Genomic DNA, 20547 nt, shown 5'->3' on the forward strand with positions numbered 1-20547 from the left:
TGGCGGGCCGGGCCGGGGAGAAAATGGGCTCAAGGAACTGCAATTCCCAGCAGCGCTGGGACTGGGGCGTGGCGGCAGGGCGGGAAGACCTAGAGGAGACCGTGAGGATTAGTCTAGTCCAACCCCTCGCCTTTGTTCCAACGTGTCGTTGTCCCACTGGGCCTCAGTCGGAGAGTGGGAGAGTCAGAGTCCCAGTTGTGAAGTTTCCTGACTTGGACGGGGGAATCGCCCGAAGTGCAAGTGCGAGATGCAAGTGGGGAAGGTTTGTGCCGTGCATCCGGGAAGAGGGGCGCTACTCAAAACACTAAGAACCCTGGGGTGGGCGGGATCAAAAGGAGTCTCGGCCCCGCCCACAGTTCCGACAACCGTTCCCTGCTTGCAGTGCGCCGCGCTGGTCCCGTTTTGCGTCTGCGTGCTGCCCGCTGGAACTGTGTGGTATACGGAGGCCTGGCCTCGTGTTGGCGCACCCCGTTGGGGTCCAGTCGCTGACCGTCCACACTTCGCAAGATCCCCCTCTACGAGGCCTCCCAAACGTGGCCTTCCAGGGTTGTATGCGTTTTGAGAGAACACCAAGGGCGAAGGGAGGCAGTGGTATTACACAATCACCGAGTAGCTTCCCGGGCCCGCTCCGGAGCCACTGTATCGGTCATTGGAGGAGGGGGCCCGAGAATCTGAATGTTTAATATGCGCCCCAGACGAATCGTATGAAATTTTGAGCACAGCTCTTGCAGCTTAAAAGATGTTGGCAGGCACATTAGGTGGGATAATAGCATCGCTTTAACAACGGAGAGCCCTCTCGCTCCAAAATGGGATTTTAGGAGTCTTTAAAGTCGTGTGTGAGAGACAGTTTAAAAATAAAATCTACTAGAGTGGTCAGAATCTATGTTGGAATTGGAAACAGAATACCCCCAAGGGTGGTGATGAGATGGGGAACTTAAAATTTAACTCTACAAGTGTAAAAAGGAACACGGGATGGTTTATATAATTATTTGGTAAAAGAAAGTAGAAACTGCCCTTCAGTATGTCTCCTTGTGGCCCATGAGTAGAAAACCTGAGAGGAGTGGCATTAGAGCGACTCTGGTCACCCTCAGTACAAGTGGAAGGGTTCTAAGGTGACGTCTGCCACTCCAGCGGCCCTGACCCTCACCAGCAGTCCCTGTCTTGGCCCCAGGTAAGGAAAGGGTGCACCTCCAAATTCAGAACCTCCCATCGTAGCCACCCAACTCTCCCCCTTCCAAGGACACCTGCTGCCCATCACTTGCGCTCTGTGCCAGGAGCACCCTCACTTTTGCCCACACGAGATGCCTTCAGTGCTGGCTGAAACCCCCTGGATCTGAAACCAGCTTGAGAGGGCCTTAGTTGTCACTTGTGCCCTCGCCCGCCTATGAGACAGAGTTGGTCGTTTGGGGATGGTGCGAGCAGGTTCAGATAGCAGCTTGATGTGCTGGGGGATGCAAAAGGGAGACAGAACTCCGGTGAAATGTAGTCAGAAGGATAGTAGACAAACTACTGAGTTCTCCCTCATCCATATGGATACATGTGTCTGCTGGGAGATTCAAGAGTACTAATTACTAGTAACTGTCCTGGGAACCGCTTTGAAATGCAGGTCACCCAAGAAACACCAGAGGAATTAACTTTGAGTCCCATGAACTACTGTAGAGGAGAGGTGGCACACTCAGCTGCCTCCAGGGGCCTGCAGACCACAGACAAGAAGTGAGCCAAGTCGGGGCCGTAGCAGATCAGAACGCTGGCCCTGAGTCAGGGGGCTCTTCATTGGTTCTAATCAATTGCTGTTCAGGAAGCCAAGCCCACTGTCTCCAGATTTTTTAAAGAAAAAAATAGACAACAAGGATTTGTATATGAAACATCCAGATTTTGCCCTGGCTGGTGTGGCTCAGTGGATTGAACTCTGGACTGCAAACCAAAGGGTTGCCGGTTCGATTCCCAGTCAGGGCACATGCCTGGGTTGCAGGCCGGGTCTCCAGGACATGGTGCATGAGAGGCAACCACACACTGATGTTTTCCTCTCTTCCTCGCTCCCTTCCCCTCTCTCTAAAAATAAAATAAATAATTTTTTTTTTTAAAAATCCGGATTTTTTTAATGTTGGAAAACTGCAATCATCCCTTGATACCCATGGGGATTGGTTCTAGGACCCCTTCCCTCCTTGCCTACAAAATCTGAGGATGTTCAAGTCCCTTATATAAAACAGCCTACTATAGTTTAAATCATTTCTAGATTACTTGCAATACCTAACACAACATAACTGCTATGTAATTGTTCTAATGTATTGTTTAGGGAATAATAACAAGAAAGCCTGTATATATTCAGTATAGACCCAACCAAAGCAACCATTGTAGGCTTAGAACTACAGAGTACATGTCAATAACAATGTAATTTTTTTCTGAATATTTTCAATCTGCAGTTGGTTGAATACTCACCTGCAGATAAGAAGAGAGCCAAGTGTAATTGAAACGTTTTTAAATGCTGTGTAGACCAAGGGTGTCAAACTCATTTTCACTGGGGGCCACATCAGCCTTGAGGTTGCCTTCAAAGGGCCGAGTGTAACTTTAGGACTGTATAATGTAACTAATCCTTAACAATTAAGCGAGAGCACTGCTGCCGGGTGGAAACAAGGTGCCAGTCAGGCGGATGAAACAAGGTGGAGGGCCGGGTTCAGCCCATGGGCCTGGTGTTTGCCACCTGTGGTGTAGACCAGACAGAACACTGGGCTGCCAGCCTGTGACCTCAGCTTTGGAGTGAATGGGCATGTACCCCAGCTACTTTTATGACACCAGCTAACAGCCCAGAGGACTGGAGGGTGAGGGGTTTGGAAGCAGTGGGCACCAAAGCATCAGGAATTAGGATTCCTGGTCATTCTGCTACTGCTGGAAGGAATCTCAGCCATCATTTTGGGCAACTCTTCCTTTTACAGATGAGGGTGTTGAAGACTAGAGAAGGCAGGGGTCTGTCCAAGGTCACACAGAGCTGGTTCCCGCACTGGGACCAGGCCCTGGCATGCCAGCTCCCTGCCCCACTGCACCACATGAGCTACTTACCTCAAAACCCGGCTGCCCTGTCTGCCCAGGACACCAAACCTCGCTCCACCAGGGGCAAAAGGAACTTCCCACAAGTTGGAAAGAGGTGCCCCTTCTGGTCTGAGTCAAAGTCCCCCCAACGCCCGCCTAAAACCACTTCCCCATTGGCTCGTGGGATCCACCCCTTCAGGGTCCCTCCCCCTGTCCTGCTGCTCTGTGACGAGGGACATTCCTCAGGAGGCCAAGGGTTACCACAGCACCATGACTGAGCCTGGCAAGGTAAGGAGAGTGCTTGCAGGCTCACTGCCCTGTGGGGGGCCGGCAAGCCTCGGGAACACGACTGCACAGTGTGGAGCCCAGGGGCTCCCGCTGAGGCCTCCGATCCAGAGCGTTCTGAGTCTGGCCTGAGGAAGGAGGCCTGGGCAGGGGGGGAAGACACTGCTGGCCTGGAACCCCTGGCTGGGGGCTAGTGCCTCCTCCCGGGGGGGGGGCCCTGGGGCGGGGAACCCACCAAGCACAGGCTAATGAGCACCTTGTCCCTTCTCTCCTCAGCCCGTCCTCTACTCCTATTTCCGAAGCTCCTGCTCCTGGAGGGTTCGAATTGGTAAGAGCTGCACCTGCACCAAGAGCCTTGGGAAGGTAGGGGAGGGTGGGGGAGGCCCTAATGGGGGTGTCCAGCCCGAGGCCCATGGGCTGAGTGCAGCCCAGGATGGCTATGCATGCAGTCCAACACAAAGTTGTAAATTCACTTAAAACACTATGAGGTTTTATTTGTGTGTGTGTGTGATTATGTGTCACAGTATATTTAATGTGTGGCCCAAGACCACTCTTCTTCCAGTGTGGACCAGAGACACGAAAAGGTTGGACACCCCCACGGCCTAGGGGAACAAGACAGCCTGGGACGGGGGTACCCTATCAGACAGGGCTTTGCCCCCCAGCAACCAGCACCCTCGGTCTCCTGGAGTCCTCGGCAGGGAGCAGCACCGCCACCTAGACGTCCAACAAGAGGAGAGCGGGGGTGGCAGGCAGGGGGCTTGTTTTCTGTCCTGGGCCCGCCGCCTGTCCCACTGTGCCCTCCAGAGCTCCTTAGCAACCGTGCTTAGCACAGGCTCACAAAATCTAGAGGAGCTTGGTAACGAGCAGGAAACAGCTGGCCTGCCTCAGTTCTTGTCTTATTTGATCTGGCAAATTAAACAGAACTGGCCATTGTCCACCCCAGCTTAACCTTTCCCTCCCTCAGTTGAGCACAGCCCTTGGCAAAGGTCCGGGTCCTTGCAGCTCACACTGAGGGACCATGTGCTGAGCTCTCTGTGTGCTTGATACCCTTTCAGCCTCACAGCCCTGCGAGGCAGGTACTGTTATTGCCCGCGTTTTGCAGATGAGGAAACTGAGGCTCAGAAAGTTGCTTGCCCAAGGCTTCACGATCCAGCAAATGAATGTGATGAAGTCTGAAGCAGGCCCTAACTAGGAAGCCATCCTCCAGGACCCCTCCCCCACCCCACGGGCATTTGGTATTTTCTGGAATGAGGAGGCAAGAGCACAGGGGTGCCAGAGGACACATTTCTCCGAGATGACGCCCCGTCCGTGGGCCCAGAGCCTCTGCCCTGCTGGGCCAGATGCCAGAGCAGCTGAGCGCCGTCTCTGGGCCTGCATGATGCATTCCTGTCTCCCGCCCGGCCCCAGCCGCAGCCACCCTCCGGAATGGAGCCAACCGACCGCACTGAGGAGGAGCCCCCATTTCCCAGGCTCTCTTCAGTCTGGGACACATCTCGTCCCCCTCCCCTACCTCCTGTGCCCTTGCCTGAGATTGGCCACCATCATATTTCAGGGCACAAGTGTGCATGCACACACTCACACACTAGGGTGGACTGAGGGGTTTTACCCCCACCTCGCCAGGGGAAATCATCGAAGGGGATGACCCCCTGGGGGTCACAGCAGATGCTCTGACACCACCAAAGAACCTGACACCCTGCTTTAAACAGAAGCAAAGAAAGCGGATTGCAAAGTGATTGTTCTCCAAACAATGTCATCTGCCTGTGCATGTGCTTTGAGTCACTTGAGCCCCTTCCCTTGGCCCCTAGATGCCTTCACGAGGGAATCACTGTCTCCAGCACGAAACCCTGCTGGGCCCCGTGTAAGGCCCTGGAGGGGGCAGAGATGAGGAGGACACTTCTCTGCTGTCCTCCAGAGCCCACAGCATGCCAGGGCAAGAGAAGCAGGGCGTCACGGACCTGGGCGGGGGGAGCAGGTGGTGACCACGGAAGCCGGCGAGGAGGGGCGAGGGCCGCGCTGGGCCTTGACCACCCAGCAGTATGGAGAAAGCCTCTCTGCAGCCTCCCGTTGCCCTGGGAAGTGGAGCCAGAGGCTGACCCTGACTCTGCCGTCTGCCGTCTCTCCTAGCTCTGGCCTGGAAGGGCATCGACTATGAAACAGTGCCCGTCAACCTCATAAAGGAAGGGGGCCACCAGGTAAGGAGGCTGCTCACGGGCCACAGTGTGGGAGTGGGAGGCCTTGGAGAGGAGCTCATCAGGGGGTGCAGGCCATCCCAAGAGGTCCCCGGCAGAGGAGGCTGCTGGCGCTCCCTCGTGGGAATGGGTGGCAAGCTGTGCAGCAGGAGGAGCCATGGGAAGGACCCAGGCTTCAGGCTCCGTACACAGCCTGGCCTGTCCGTGCCTGACCCCAGTAGGGTGGGTGGTGAGTGGGTCCTTGCCCCATGCTGGGCCTTCTGGATGGGCTTTGGTGGCCAGTGACATGGGATGAAGCCTGTAGCTCAGCAGCCACTAGAGGGTGGGCACTGCACAGATCACTCTGGCATCACCTTGGGCCTGGGAGCCGGGGCCCTCCCCAGGGGAGGGAGGTGCGGGCTAGGCAGCAGGCCCAGGGCCTTCCTGCTTGCCTGGTTCTGCTCCAGCCAACTCAGGCCGGGCCACCCGATCCACCAGAGCCCTCTGTCCACAGTTCTCTGAGGAATTCCAGGCACTGAACCCCATGAAGCAGGTGCCAGCCCTGAAGATCGATGGCATCACCATCAGCCAGTCAGTGAGTGCAGGGCTTGGGAGGCACCTCAAGGGATGGTGCCCTGCAGGAGAGGACCCCATGGTTCTTCCTTGTCTGAGTATGGCCGAGGCACCTAGCACTTAGTAGGGACGCAGTAAAAAAATCTTGGTCCGAGGGAGGAAGGGTGGTTGGTTGCTTCGGGAAGTGAATGGAGACTTGAGCATATGTGGAACCAAGTTCTGCAGGGTAAGGGTCCAAAAAGAGCTTGTCCACCCTGGGGAGCCTCTTGGCCTCACGGGGTTCGAACTGAGTAGGGCAAGGAGGAGGGGGAGTTTGCAGGCCCTAATGGCCACTGGCCCGGGGCCCCAGGCCCGCTCTGGGCTCCCCTCACTGCTCCCTCTGGACAGCTGGCCATCATTGAGTACCTGGAGGAGACTCGGCCCACTCCACGACTCCTGCCTCAGGACCCGAAGAAGAGGGTCCTTGTACGCATGATTTCCGACCTCATCGCCAGCGGCATCCAGCCCCTGCAGGTGCGGCACTTGTGCGCCCCCACGCTCGCACGCTGACTGCGGCGAGCCCACAGTGGAGTGCCCAGCTTGGATGGTGGGCGGCAGGAGGACGAGGAAGGCTTGCCAAGGATGAGACCGAAGTCACAGTCATGTGGTGGGGCAGGGGGAAGGGGTGGGGTCCCAGAAATCATCCACTCTGCTGGGTCCCCAACCCCTTTCCCAGAAGCCCTGGGCTTCCAAGGGTGCATCCAGGGGTGCTGGAGCGGGAAAGGGCCAGGTGACAGGGAGCCCCTGAGCAGCACAGGTCCAGGCCTCCCGCCTTTCATTGGCCAGAGCAGCCTCCCATTCATCCGTTCTGTATCACAGACCGGGATTGCCGTAAGATTTTTATTTTTTACAAAGTTGTCACTGATTTTTTAAAATATGATTGTAACAAAACAATCGTCTGAGCTAACTCCTGACTTTGCAAATGAGGGAATAGCCCCAGGAAGATGGAGTGACTTTGCAGTCACTCTGGTAAGACAAAGCAAGGACCAGGGCCCAGGACCAGGAGCTGTGCGTCTGTGTCCCCCCTCCCCCACGTCACTTTGGTTTTTTGTAACGAAGGTTGTAGCAGACAGTCATGCTCATTTCATAGATGAGGAAACTGAGGCTAAAAGTGAGATGGCTCCAGGGGTGCAAGGATGGAACCAGAGTCCAAGTCTCTTCAAAGCCAGTCCTCCCTGCCTTCCCCATCTTGCCTCCCGCCCCCCCCACCCCCACCTGCTGTACTGTACTCCCACTCCTCACAAAGTCCCTGTAAGGGAAAAGGGATGTGAGGGGGAGAGGCCCCGGGTTACACCCACCATCACCACCTGGCAGTGTCCGGTGCCCCTACCCTTGCACACCTCTGCTGGAGTCACAGGCTTCCAGACTACAGAGGCCACTAGGGCAGCCTGGGAAGGTGGCTGCTGAGTTCGAGGCCTCCCTTTAGCCTCAGGGCCCTGATGGGAGGAGGGCTCCCGGAGGGGGGGGGGGGGGGGAGTCCAGCGAGAACAGGGAAACTGAGCTTCCCTGAGGGGGCATGGCTGAGCAGGCCAGGCCTGGCTCCCAAGGCCAATCGCAGATTTTCCTCGGGCTGCACAGAACCTGTCTGTCCTGAAGCAAGTGGGACAGGAGAACCAGCTGGCCTGGGCCCAGAAGGTCATCAGTTCCGGCTTTAACGGTGAGTCCTCACTCCTGCGAGCTGCCCTGAGGTGACCTCTCAGAGAAATGGCCCGAGTGTCCGTGGCCCTGAGCATCTGAAAAAGCTTTCCAGGCTCTTTGGTCCTGACAGTGGGGGGTGGGGGGGGCAGGGGCGGGGCTGAAGAGGCAGTGGGCAGGGTGGCATCCAAACCCGGCCTCCACCTCTGGGAACCTCAGTCCTTGAGGCCCCTGGAGCTGGATGGCCCAGCCTCCGCTCTTCCCTGCCCACTCCAGCTGGAAGACCAAGGCCAGCAAAGCGCCAGCTTGTCAGCGTCATCCCCACATCCCTATCAGCTCCCTCTAGATCTGGCTGCCATAGTCTCTCCCGCACAAATGCCCCAGCCTGTCCCCCAGATAGCCACCCGTTTCAGTGCTGGGAAGGCCAAGGCCCAGAAAGGCCCACCTCCCCGTGCTGCACCCAGAGTCAGAGTATTTCTGTGGTCCCCCACAGCTTTGGAGCAGATCCTGCAGAGCACAGTGGGGAAGTACTGTGTGGGAGACGAGGTAAGCCCTCCCAGGCCTGCCCACAGCGGCCTCCTTCCTGCCTCCTGCCCACCCCCTCCCACTCAGGCTCAGCCATCTCCCTGCACCCCAGGGTGGGCTCAGCGCAGAGGGCTTCCCGAGAAGGTGTAGGGGTAGAGGAGGAGAAGGGACCAAGGTCTTCCGCTCTATGCGAGCAGAGGGTAGCTCCTGGGGAGCCCCACTGCGCCCTCCTGGTCAGCTGCTTCCACAGGAAGCGAGTCTCGTTCCTGAAGGTGGTCAGGCTGAAGAGCTCCTCTCTGAGCTCAGGAGGTGGCCTGGGCGTCAGCCTCGGGGTCAGTCTAGACGACATCTGCCTTCCCTCCCCATTCTGAGCCCCTAGGGCTCAGGTGCCCATGACTCCTACAGGCTGAGGTCCTGGCCCTGGGCTAATTCTGGTTCCAGGGCCCACCCCCACCCTGAGGCATCCCCTCCCTCTGGGAGCCCTCCCCCAGGGCCTGTGGTGGCCCTTCTTACCCCGCACGCACAGTATGTCCACTGAGGCAGTCAAACCTTCTCTGGCCACCCACAGGGTTGGCTGTCCGGGCAACTGCATGGCCCAGGAGAAACCCTCCGCTCTTGGGGACAGACCCAGACAGGCCCAGGGGAGGCAAGGAGGTGCATGGGGGCAGTGGGGATGGGTGGAAGAGCCAGAAGTAAATGGGAACATCGGGCAGGCCACCCGGTACTGTCAGTCAGTCACACGCCCGGCCTGTGAGGCTGGGCCGCACACCCTGACGTGGACACACCCGCCGCTCTTTCAGGTGTCCATGGCTGACCTCTGCTTAGTGCCTCAGGTGGCAAATGCTGAAAGGTAAGAGAGAACTCTGCCGCCCTCCCTCTTCCTCCTGGCTCCTCCGCTCAAAATGCCCAACCTGCTCGCACAAAATGCCCTCCTCCCCCGACTTCAGCGACTCGGGTAGCATCTCCTGTAGAGACTCTCCCAGGCTGGCCCCTGTGCCAGGCCCCACCAGCCCCTGTGGCCGGGAAGAGACGGGGCAGAGGTGTTCAGTGGAACGCCCCGTGCCACGCCCAGCTGCAGACCGGCTGCCGAGGACAGGCGGCTCAGCTGGGGGACACCCCGAGAGGAAACCACCCCAAGAGCCTGCTACCCCAGACGCGGGGTGGCTGTGCCCCGCAGTGAGCTCTGCCTCTGCTTCCCTCCCGCAGCCCTTTGGGAAGGCAGGACCAAGAACCTCTCTGTGAAAGGCTCCGTTAGGCTCGCTTCAAGCTACGGAAATGGGTGACACATTCCCTGTCCCCAGGAAGCTTATGACATGGTGGACAGATAATTTGTACATAGAAATATCTAGCACTGTGTCTTACACGTGGCAAGTTCTCGATAAACAGCCGTTGCTTGGAGTAGGAACAGTAGGCAACAGAGACACCAGACAACACGGCCCAAGAGCCACCCCTCCCCTGTGAGGAAGGCCTCCCGCCTGGCAGGGCCTGCTCCGGCCCTGCCTCTGCTCCCCGCACAGGGGCAGCCTCCCTGTGCCCTTGCACACCTTGGCTGAGGTGGGCGTTTCTCTGCCACAGGTACAAGGTGGACCTCACTCCCTACCCTACTATCAACCGAATCAACAAGTCACTGCTGGCCCTGGAAGCCTTCCAAGTGTCTCACCCCTGCCGGCAGCCAGACACGCCCCCGGAACTGAGGGCCTAGCTCTCGGACCATGCACCACCACCAGTGCAGGAGCAGAAGCTTGGGTGGGCTGACCAGGCCTGAAAATGAGCAAGCCCTAACTGGAGAAGCAGGAGACTGGTACTCCTAGCCCTTGAACTTGAACTGTAGCCCTGGATCTGCCTTTGCACTGAACCTCTTTCTGCCTTTGTCCCTTCATCTGTCAAAAGTGATCAGGGTGGCCATGATTGGGTGACTCGGTTGGTGGGAGCATCGTCCCATACACCAAAAGGTTGCGGGTTTGATTCCTGGTCCAGGCACGTACCTAGGTTGTGGGTTTGATCCCCGGTCAGGCTGTGCTTATGGGAGCAGCCGGTCAATGTTTTTCTCTCTCCCTCCCAGCCCCCTTTCTCTCTCTCTAAAAGTAATAAAAAATGTATCCTCGAGTGAGGATTAAAAATAATAAAAGTGGTCAGGGTGGGGCGGGGGATGCTGGGAGGGAGGGAGGCAGGGACATTACCTGCTACCTGTGGCAGGGTGCAGTCATTAAGGTGGAGTGAGCACGCGGACTAAATGCCTGGCAGGTTTACTGGAGAGCCGTTAGGAAGTCTGTGTGCCTCTCCCCGTCCCCTCCGCTGTCCCTGGCCCCAAGGAAGGCCCACACTGCCATCTGGTAATTAAGCTAAAGCCCGGGCCTCCAGGTTGTTGTGGGTGAGATGTTCAGTTTTCGGTTCAGGCAGTTCCAGGAGATGAACAGCCTTTCTGGCTGGGATTCCCCCATTACTGGAGCAGGAGGGGGAGTCAGCCAACCTCCTGCCGGTGCTGCGGTAGGCCCAGTCCCTGAGACCTAAGCCCGAAAGATGGCCTGAGAATCTGACAAGATCCAGAAGAGAACAGAAATGAGAGGCTGGCAAGAAGGCATTTGGTGACCAGGCGAGTTCCCGGGGCTCAGAAGGGTGCCGCTGCTGAGAGTGCCACTCCAGCTCCGGGAGGGAAGTGGGCCTCCAGCCCAGCCCCTCGTCTTCGGAGGCAGCTGGAGGAGGCACGGGGGGTCCGGCCACGAAGGGATGGCCGGGGAGCTGGAGGAAGCCTCAGCCATAGGCAGTGGGAACCGCTCCTAGCCAGACTAGAGCAGGTGACCGGCCAGGGAACAGTTTACCTTTGGTTCCCATGCCTGGTAGTGTTCGACCGGAACACTGTAGGGAGACTGGGTCCCTGATGGGAGTGAAACAAGGTGACCTTCGTGCCCTAGACCATGCAGAGAGACTGCAGTTCCCCTGCAGGGCTGAGGGTGAAACAGGAAATTAAAGGCCCGTGTGTCTGGTTCAGATAGAACCCGCCTTTCTCAGCCATGAGTCCCTTCTCAGCCCTGACCCTGGGCCCTCCAGTTCTCCCCCCGCCTCCTGGGCTCCCTTGCGGCCTCTCCTCCTCTCTCAGGCGGCTTGGGTTCCAGGCTCTAGAGTGGCCAAAGCGAGCCACTGTAGTTCCCGAGGTGGGTCTGTCCTGGTGGGGCCAGAGAGTGAAACAGGAAAGTAGCTGACACACAGCAATGACGAGGAGCCTCCGTGGTACCTCCTGTCCTACCCTGCTGCCGTCTGCACCCTTTGCTCGGGTTGCTCCAGACTTGTCGGGCTGGGCGAGGCTCAGCTGGGCTCCCTCCAAGAAACCTTTACTTGAGACGAGAGACGAATCTCAGCCTGGTTACCTGCAGTCACCGCCTGCTTTGGGCATCTGAGATAGGTACTGAGGACTCCCGCAGGCTGGAAAGGCGGGATGAGCTGGGGAAAGCAGGGCAGCCCCACGCTGAGGCTGCGCTCCTGCACATCCCACGGCAGCATGCCTCCCTGGGCCTGGAGAGACTGGGGGGGGGGGGGGGGGGCGCGGAGGGCGGGGAATGGGGGGCAGCGGGCAAGCCTCAGGCTCGGCTGGGCCCGATGGGGTGCTGCTGCCACGTCCCTGGGATTAAGGACACAGCTGGCTCTGCCTTTCACCAACAGGCCTTTGGGAACCCAATCCATCTGAAACAGTTTCCAACACCCTTCCTCCCAGTCTCATCTCCAGGTAACAGAGAAGCCCAAGAAACTTCTAGGGAGTGAGGGAAAGAGAATCTACATCTAGGACAAGGTGCAGAAACCTGAGATCACTCCCCCTGCCCTGAGTGATTCTAGAGAGAACTAGGTGTAATGAGGGGGTGAACCAGGATTTTTCCTGGAAGAAAACAATTGCATATCTGTCCCCCTCCTGCTGGTAATGGACTTCCACTCCCCTCCATGCAGGCCAGCAGCATGCAGTGAACCCCTCAGGTGGCCCCCACAAACTGGGAGCTGGGATGCTTGGGTATCTGACTGGCGATACAGCAGACACGGCCCCTGCTCTCACTGGGCTTGCGTCCCTCTGCTTGCTCCTGGAAACTGAACCAGCTGCTCCAACGCTACCACTCGTTGCGGGTTTGTTACTGGTCTGCGTCTCCGGTCCAAGGTGACTTCCAAGAACAGACATATTTTCAACCCAGGTCTCTTCCCCAGCAGTATCAAAATATTAACCAGTTTAATCTGGGGCTCCATTAGCCAGCCTAACCTTGACGGCAAAAGCTTACTGGAGTTCAAGGAAATCTAAATCAGGTAAAGAGGCCACACAGCCTTGTTATCAAACACTTAGAAACTGTCCTCATCCAATGCACACCAATGCACAGACTCACTTTATGTCTTTTCCCCGTAGTCCCCACAGTTCAGGTCCGCCCGCTCAACGGGAGCTTCCTGGTATGTGTCACATGACACACGAAAGTCAGCCCTGCGTGGGTGGGGAGGGCAGAGACAAATGCTGTGGCTTTTCCTCTGGACTCAGCAGAGATCCTTGGAGTCCATGCCATTTCTGAGGCCCTCGTTTCTCATTGGTTTCCCCCAAACCCAGACAAACCTGTCCTTCTGCACAAAAACAAAAAGGTCTCCAAGCCATAGAAATTCACTGTAGGCTCCTCTGAGCTGACTCACCTGGCAAGCCCAGGGTTCTTGCAAGCATTCCCACGTGGATCACCTGTGCCGCCCAGAGGAAGTGACTGACCAAAGCTTCGTGGTTTTCAAATGCAGTCCCCCTCCTTGTCTCATGAAGCTTTTGTAAAGAATTTTGTATTTTAAAGCTGGAACCTAAGCCACGGAGCTCTCCCCTCAGTCCCTAGCAACATGAGCTGGTCTCAGAGCCAGGGCTGGGACCAGCCTTGCTGCCACCTTCACCCAGAACCAAGGAGAGGAGCAACCCAGGACCGACTCCACTCTCAAGGGCCTGCAACAACTCCTCTGTGGGTCTCAGGGGCTGGGGCGTGAGGAAGCGCGGAGAACTGGGGAGATGGAACTGGGAGAGCCGTGGAGAGAAGGCAGGCCCAGGGAGCCGCTGGCTCAGGGTCCACTGAAGGATGGCAAAGGAGTGTGTTGCAGGAGGAGGGGGCCCGAGGGGCGAGCACAGGTTGTAGCTTCACTTAAGGACCACAGCTAATGGGAAGGGAGAGCAGTCCGTCTGCCCTGGGCCTGCAGTTTCCAGTCAGAGTGAGACTAGCCTGTGTTCCCAGCCCCACAGCCTCCCTGGGGTCCAGGTTGTCAGGGAGGACAGCTGCTCAGCTTCAGCCCCTCCTCACCAGGAACCGGGCCCTAGGGACCTGGGGCTGCCTACAGGGAGCCAGCAGAACTCCATGCTCAAGTCCTGGAGGCCACAGGTGTGCTTTAGGGAGGAAGAGAAAGCAGCTTTCCACGCCTTCTTCTCTGCAGGAGGGCAACTACCCCACGCTCCTCTGGGGGTGCGTTCCTCTTGCCGCTGTTCCCCAAGCACTGAGCAAGGTGACTGGCCTCACTCCATAAATGTGTGTCACACAAAAGCTATCCTCCCTGTGCCGCTGTGGGTAGCCTCCCAGCATGTCTCTCTCCTCTTTCAGGGGCCCTAGAGGATCAGGCAGGAGCACATACTTCCCGCAGTGCACAGACTTTTCTCTAGGGGTCAGACCAAACTGCTCCAAGGCTTAGCAATTAAGCTGCTATAACGGGTTTTGAAGATTACCTCCTCTGTGCCTCCTTCCGGTCTGCAAATAAATTCTTGTATTCAGGGGTTGGATGTGTGTCTCAATGCAAAACCATCATCTATTTAGGAGATTCTTTCCAGCTGGGACTTCTCTCCACAGGCTGAGTGGCAAAGGTCAAGTCCCCCCTCATTTCCGCATCAGTTGTTAGGTCTGTGAGGAACAGTCAGCAGGCACCTGCTGATCCTGGTACTCGCGAGGCCACGGGGAGGCGTGGTCTATAGTCTCCCCACGGCGCGAGTGGCCACAGAGGATGGAGAACAGGTTGGAGTGGCCTGACCCTGGTGATGAGGTGGAAGCAGTAAGTCCTGGAAAATCCTTTAGAAGGGTGAAAGCAGGAAGGACTTGAGAACAAAGCAAAAAATACAGGATTTTGTTCCAAAGCAGTTTTACATACTCATTAAGGAAAACAGGAAACTTACTGGACAAACTGGTAGATATACATATTCATAAGGTAAGTATTCATTCTATTGGCTCCTCCTAACTTTAAACACAACTTACTTAGCTCCCAGTTCTAAGGTCCCAGCAGGCACCACTCCACTGTGGGAGAACACCTGCAGTGAGATGGCTGCTGCGTTCCACCAGAATCTCAGGGGTTACAGAACATCGGGTTGAGTGTCAACAGCTGCGGTGTGTGAGCTGCCTTTGTGACCCTGAACTGTGTCAGGGTCAGTGATATGACAGATATATGAGAGCCATTAACAATTAAGGAAGAGTCTTCCGTACGCTGTGTGTTAGCAGTGACATATGCAGCATGCCCAACCATAACTCGGTGAGGATCGCTAGCTACATACGTAGTCTGGCTGGGCTTTTCATTATCGGTTGTGGTGCGTCATTGCACTCACAATTATTTCAGATCTCTTCCTCTTTTATACAACAGCCTCTAAAGTATGTTGCAAAGGAAAGCAGAGACAGACCTATGGGGCTCATCTTGGAACCACAGAGATCGCTGAAGAAAGTGTTTAGATGGCACCCCTCCCTGTTCACACGCGAGTGCTTCTCATTCGGAAGCAGACCCAAGGACGTGCAGAGGCCGCGCTGGAGGAGACGCCAGAGCTACTTACGGTGTCACTTTAGTAAATGCAAACAGGCTACATTAGTATCGCCCAGGCTGAGTTAATGATTACCCTGGTGTCCAAAGTACCAGCTCCAAATTTGAACACAGCAACTAAATTCATTGGAAAATGAGCGTCACTGGGGACTCAACACTGACAAAACTCAATAATGCTCTATTTAGTGATCATTACTCTAAACCCAATTTTTCGCTCTTGGGCTAAACCCAGCTCCCAGCTCATAATGCTCTGCCATGAATCTTAATACAGATGAAAGAGCTATCATTAATCTCATTCTCAATTTTTCTTAATTTGTATAACCTCAATAGATTAAATTTATAGAATGCCTTTCCTTTTAAGATGTAGAGGAGAGAGGAATAAAAATTTTCAGTGTAAATTAGGTTAAGATATAACTCAAATGTTTCAGGTGCATAGTGAAAAAGTTTATTTATGACAGATTTCAAAACTCGGGAGAGAAGACAAAGAATGCACAAGAGCATCACAAAACTGTTACATGATATAAAAACACAAGAACTGAGCTATAGAGAACCATAGCTCAGGACCATCTGTGGATCCCAGCAACACACCCAGTGCTACAGGGTGTGAAATACAGCGTTTTAAAGGAAAAACCGCTCAGCAGGACGTAATGGTTAAATAACAATTTGGTACAGAGCTCTCAGAAATCACAGGAGATGTTGACAGCGTTTCTCATGACAGGACATGTAAAACAAGTTGGCTGTAATAAGTGATTGGCTAAGATATCTTAAATAAAATGTTTGTGTTTTAAATAAAAGACCATTTCCCTTCCAGACCCCTTTTTGTAATGTCAGCGTCAATACATGATACAGAGTAAGGAAAAATGCCTTTGTGGTGGCCAACTGCTTAAATATTTACCAACAAAGCGTGGTCACCTTCCCACCGACTGACACAGCTCAGTGCGCGGCGCCCACGCAGGCTTCTCAGAAACCAGCTGCATGGCGCACAGCAGTTGAGGGAATCTTCAAGCCCCTCCCTCTATTCCAATTATCCTTATTCCAACAGCTTTCCCATAACCCATTGCTCTGACTACGAAGCAGCATTCTTCTGGGAATTCCAAAAAACTTCCCATTATTAAGGAAACCTGGGTACATGGCTAAGTGGCAATAATTCAACTTGATTAAACAAAAAAATATTTTCATTTATGGGACAATAATAATCTCAGAAAGAGATATCAGTGGAATTTTTAATATGAAATTTCTTAGTTAAATGTACTATTTAGCACATAAGAGAAGAAATTAAGATAATATTTTTCAGATTATTCTTGCCTGAACCTAAAAATCAACAAAAACAGCCCTGACTGGAGTGGCTCAGTGAGTTGCGTGCTACCCCGCAAAGCGAAATGCCGCCAGGCTGATTCCTGGCCGGGGCACATGCCTGGGTTGCAAGCCAGGTCCCTGGTTGGGGAGGCTCTAGAGGCAACCGATCGACACTGCTTTTATTTATCGACGTTTCTCTCTTTTTCCCTCCCTTCCCCTCTCTGTAAAAATAGATAAACTCTTTATTTTAAAAAATCACAGACAAGGCATTTCTAACCTACGTGAGGAGGAGAGTTCAGGAAGAGAACTCCTTAAAGTGACCACCAGTTCAGGACTCTTCTGTAACCCTACACCCTATAATATCTCAGACCCAGACTTCAGAACTATTCATGGCCCTGTCTCAGAACTTTTAGAAAATACACTTTGTCCCCTGAAAGTCATTTCACACATGTATGGCATTTTGCCCGTAGATAAGCCCAAACGAACCACTTACAGTGACATGGAGCTGTGGAACTGAATGTTAAGAGTCTGTATCTCTAGGTTACTGAGGGGCCTTCTCCGCTCTCCGAGTGAAGAGGGGCCATGAAATCAGCTCTGACCCGCATGCCTGGGGCCTACAGGAAATCAAACTACACATAATAGAAATCATACGTTCAAAGCAGCGACCAGGACTAGAAACAATTTCAAAACCAGAGCCTTGCCTTTGGACTCAAATTTTGAGGGAACAACTATTGTAAACAAACTCCACTATCGAGGCTGCAGGCAGCTAATTGGGTTTTCTGAGCACGGTGACAAGAGATTCCAACAGGAGGGGCTTTGGCTGCCTGGCAGGGGCTCAGCAACACTCCAGAGGCAGCAAGAATTTCCAAAATCTGGCCCCACAGCCAAGTTTTTCTCATCCTTTGGGTCCCAAACCTTGCCCTAACCTCATTACATACATAACTGGGTAGCTGTCGAACAAGGGTCCACAGGTGCTGCACTGGTCAGATGGAGCAGAGCGGCGACACGGACCGTGAGCAGGCACCAACAGAGCCGATGCAGTCCTTGCAGAAGGGCCCCCATGCCCAGAAAAGAGGACACCGGGAACTGACTCCCAGGGGCTTCTCCTGTGAAGTACGCCGAACTCACTGCCCACAGGGAACTGGGTCCTTCAGTGGGCCCCGAAGTCAGACTCTGAGAGCGCTGAGGAGCTGTAAGCTCACACCGATGTTACACTTACAGCCAGTAACAGAACACAGTTTCTGCAGATGGAGGGCTTGCTCTATGTATGAACCAACTCCATGAACTCATCGTCCCCTTGGCACAGCACTGCCACATCCTCTTCACCCTGCACCCACCTGGTCAGGTTAACAGGAGCTCCGACTGCGGCCACACACGAGTTACCCAGGTATCCCAATGTGGGACCGTGAGTCACAATCCCTCCTTCCAGTGAGGCTTCTGGCTTAAAGACAAAGCCCTACTTCCGACCATGACGGACTGCTTTACCTACTCAATTTTATATCACCGTTACTTAATTCTGGCTAATCAGGTGAACTGAGGCCTTGGATATCATGCTGCCAGGGCTAAACAGTACCAGAGACAACCAGACATCAGAAAGAAATGGAAGGTGCCTAGACCCTCGCTGTGTCTCTAGCTGTGTGGACGCAAGGTCCCTGGGGACAGGACCCCATGTGTGTGAAGACTGGGGCTCTGGCCATGAGGACACTCAGCACAGGCTGGAGTGCTGGGCCGTGACTGGTTTCAGACACCAAGCCCACTCCCCAAAGAATCACGCGTCACGGCTCCCTGAGCACAAAGAAAGATGTGATGACTTGCTCTCTGAATGGCATAAATCCCCTCACAAGCTACCCCGCAAAATAACAAAAATGAAATTACCTTCCTTCAGAGGGAAACTCACTTTTCCGACTCTTTCAACCTCCGAGATGCTAGCGGGAGGGTGCTCTTCCCTGTTCTAGCAGATCGAGGAGTTCTATGGAAAGAGACTAAAGAGTTTCACGTGGATCTTTCAGACTCAGGAGAAAATCCAAACGGACACTCGGACAGGGAGAAAGTTTCAAACTGTGTCTATTTGGTTTGTCCCGTTCACTACTATGTGCAAGGCCGGCCCACCCAGACTGAGGAGGATGGTGATCCCTGCACCTCCAGGGGAGGTCAGCCTACAGGGGCCCAGTTTGCTCACAAACATACTTCTGTGGCTTGAGGCTCTTCCATGGAGTTGGTCAAAACTGATCTATTTCATCCCTTTCTTGGCCACAGTCGAACCAACCAGGGCTACAGTGACACAGCTAGAACTCTGCCTGGCTTCTCTGTAAACTCACCATCCTTTTCACGGCACTAGACTTGGCAGTCCCAGAAAACACAGAGATGAAATCAAACATCAGGCCAGGATTATACTTAGCACAGGAGACCTACTCTGAACTACTTCTGAAGTCGATCCTATTGGAAAAGGCAGTAGAGTGGGTTGGGGATTTCTAGAACAAGCACAGTGAGAACCCGTGAGGCTACTGGCTTAAAGAACAATCTCCAACTAATGAAATGCAAATTGAGAACTAAACAAAATCGGGACACGAGCAAAATTCCAGGGTACATTTGATAACTTTTCTCCCTTCCCTTCATTGTGTCGTTTCCGTGCCCTGCAGCCCGTTGAGCGAGGCAGTGCTGAAGCGGCACAGAACGGTTCCACTCCTGCTGCTTCCTCGAAAACAACCGTCTTTTATGTGAATGTCAGCATCACTCTACAGAGCACCTGAGGCCCACATCCTTCGGGGTTAGAAAGCAAGCTTTTACAGAAAAGTGGTTTAAAAATAAATATAAAAATACAGGCTTTGGGGTTTGGGTTTCACTTAATTCTTTCAAGGGGGACTGGGGAAGGCTCATCAACACAACTCAGATATTTTGTGTGTGTTTGACAATATCTAATCCCACTGATTAAAGTGAGACAGTGAACTTTCAGAGTTGAACATACTATAGGGGACAATATATACACTTTAAAGTCTCAGATTTTCTTTCCTAAATAACAGATAAAAGTATTTTTAAAGTGCATGAGTCGACTAAGAAAAACACAAGAATGGCCTCCCTTCTAGTTGCTACTGCCCCCGTGATAAAGCTACACGCTGTCTGAGGCTGGAGTGGTGAGTCCTGAGGATGTCTCCTGAAGCAGAAGGGAGAAGAATGGAGCCCTGCCGCGGCAGCATCACAGCCACCCCGCTCCGGCACAGGGGTGCTGGAGAAGATGGCGGCGGGGAACTAGGGTCTGAGGAAGAGGGGAGGGAGACACAGCTGGAGTCTGAAGGACGGAGGCCAGGGAACACTTCCGTGGGGGCCGCCTCCCGTGGGACCCCTGCTGAAGAAAACGGCCCACAGAGAGAGGTACAGGGGCTCTCTGGCCCAGCGAGCGCAGCCGACGTCTGTGCGGGAGCAGCCTCTTGCCGGGCACTTGCCGGGAGGAACGGAGTGGTAGGGTCATCTTTGTTTGAAAATTAGCGGCTCGTGATTTTAAAATCTAGGTGGTGCTGTGTATAAGCATGTCTGCTATGTATTTCTTTCAAAAACTCTGCTGAAAAATTTTCATAGTAAAATATAGGGGAAAAATTAACCCTTTAAACATGTCTTCTTTCTGAAAGCACCAATTCAAAAACTAAACAGATGGAAAAAATGTAAGGACTCAGCCACTTTGTGTAGAGAGTTCTAGTGTCTCTCCTGCGGTGGAGTACTTTCCTTCCGCTGTTCATATGTATCTGCGCTCTGGGAGACAGGGTGCAGGCGAAAACAGATGATTTTCCTTTTATTGTTTGGTTGTGTAAACCTGGACAGGGAGAGACCGAGGAAACAGCTACCTCTCAGGATTTGCTGGGCTGCAAAATTCTCAGCACCTATACCTATGCTTCAGTAAATAATATTTTGTCCCTGAAGTTCCATAACTTCAGAAATCTAATATGGGAATAGTGAATGCATTTTTAAAAATACCTTCTTTTAGCTATTTTGTGCAAACGGAACACAGAAACCCTGACTGCTAGTGACACACCGGGGGAGAGTGAAACGTGGGGATGTCCAGGACTTCAGAGGCGCCTGGACAGTGAGAGGCACACGAAGGCGATGGGAACAAGTCCCCAGGCTTCCCTGATGCAACAGAAGTAGGATTCCAAAAAAAATAAATACAGAGACTCTCACGGCAAAAATAAACAGCAAGCGTTATCCGGGGAGCTTGCTGTGGCCTGGTAGCTCC

At 54.0% G+C, this 20547-nt stretch overlaps 1 protein-coding gene and 1 long non-coding RNA gene across 3 annotated transcripts; both read left to right on the plus strand.

Moving 5' to 3' along the window:
* The first annotated feature begins 73 nt into the window (after window positions 1-73).
* Window positions 74-10209, plus strand: GSTZ1 (glutathione S-transferase zeta 1). Of its 2 annotated transcripts, none has more exons than XM_028507394.2 (9): window positions 74-262; window positions 3589-3640; window positions 5437-5504; window positions 5995-6075; window positions 6441-6566; window positions 7671-7749; window positions 8221-8273; window positions 9053-9102; window positions 9828-10209. In XM_028507394.2, exons 1-9 carry the CDS (start codon window positions 248-250, stop codon window positions 9952-9954), a joined length of 651 nt encoding a protein of 216 aa, XP_028363195.1. In that variant the 5' UTR covers window positions 74-247; the 3' UTR covers window positions 9955-10209. The 2 variants fall into 2 exon arrangements, with proteins under 2 accessions (XP_028363195.1, XP_028363197.1); XM_028507396.2 differs by lacking the exon at window positions 74-262 and adding an exon at window positions 3187-3315.
* A 1592-nt stretch (window positions 10210-11801) lies between these two features.
* Window positions 11802-20455, plus strand: LOC118497621. The gene is made up of 2 exons (XR_004900162.1): window positions 11802-14276; window positions 14856-20455. It is a non-coding gene; the product is annotated as an uncharacterized LOC118497621 (long non-coding RNA).
* The last annotated feature ends 92 nt before the right edge of the window (window positions 20456-20547 follow it).

The sequence above is a fragment of the Phyllostomus discolor genome, chromosome 1 (assembly GCF_004126475.2).
Source record: "Phyllostomus discolor isolate MPI-MPIP mPhyDis1 chromosome 1, mPhyDis1.pri.v3, whole genome shotgun sequence".
NCBI classification, from domain to species: domain Eukaryota; kingdom Metazoa; phylum Chordata; class Mammalia; order Chiroptera; family Phyllostomidae; genus Phyllostomus; species Phyllostomus discolor.

Bases quoted from the DNA above. Each gene is read 5' to 3' on its own strand.
- GSTZ1 (XM_028507396.2), top strand. The intron at 3,641-5,436 runs GTAAGAGCTGCA...CGTCTCTCCTAG, and splicing joins CTCCTGGAGGGTTCGAATTG to CTCTGGCCTGGAAGGGCATC. The intron at 6,567-7,670 runs GTGCGGCACTTG...CGGGCTGCACAG, and splicing joins GCGGCATCCAGCCCCTGCAG to AACCTGTCTGTCCTGAAGCA.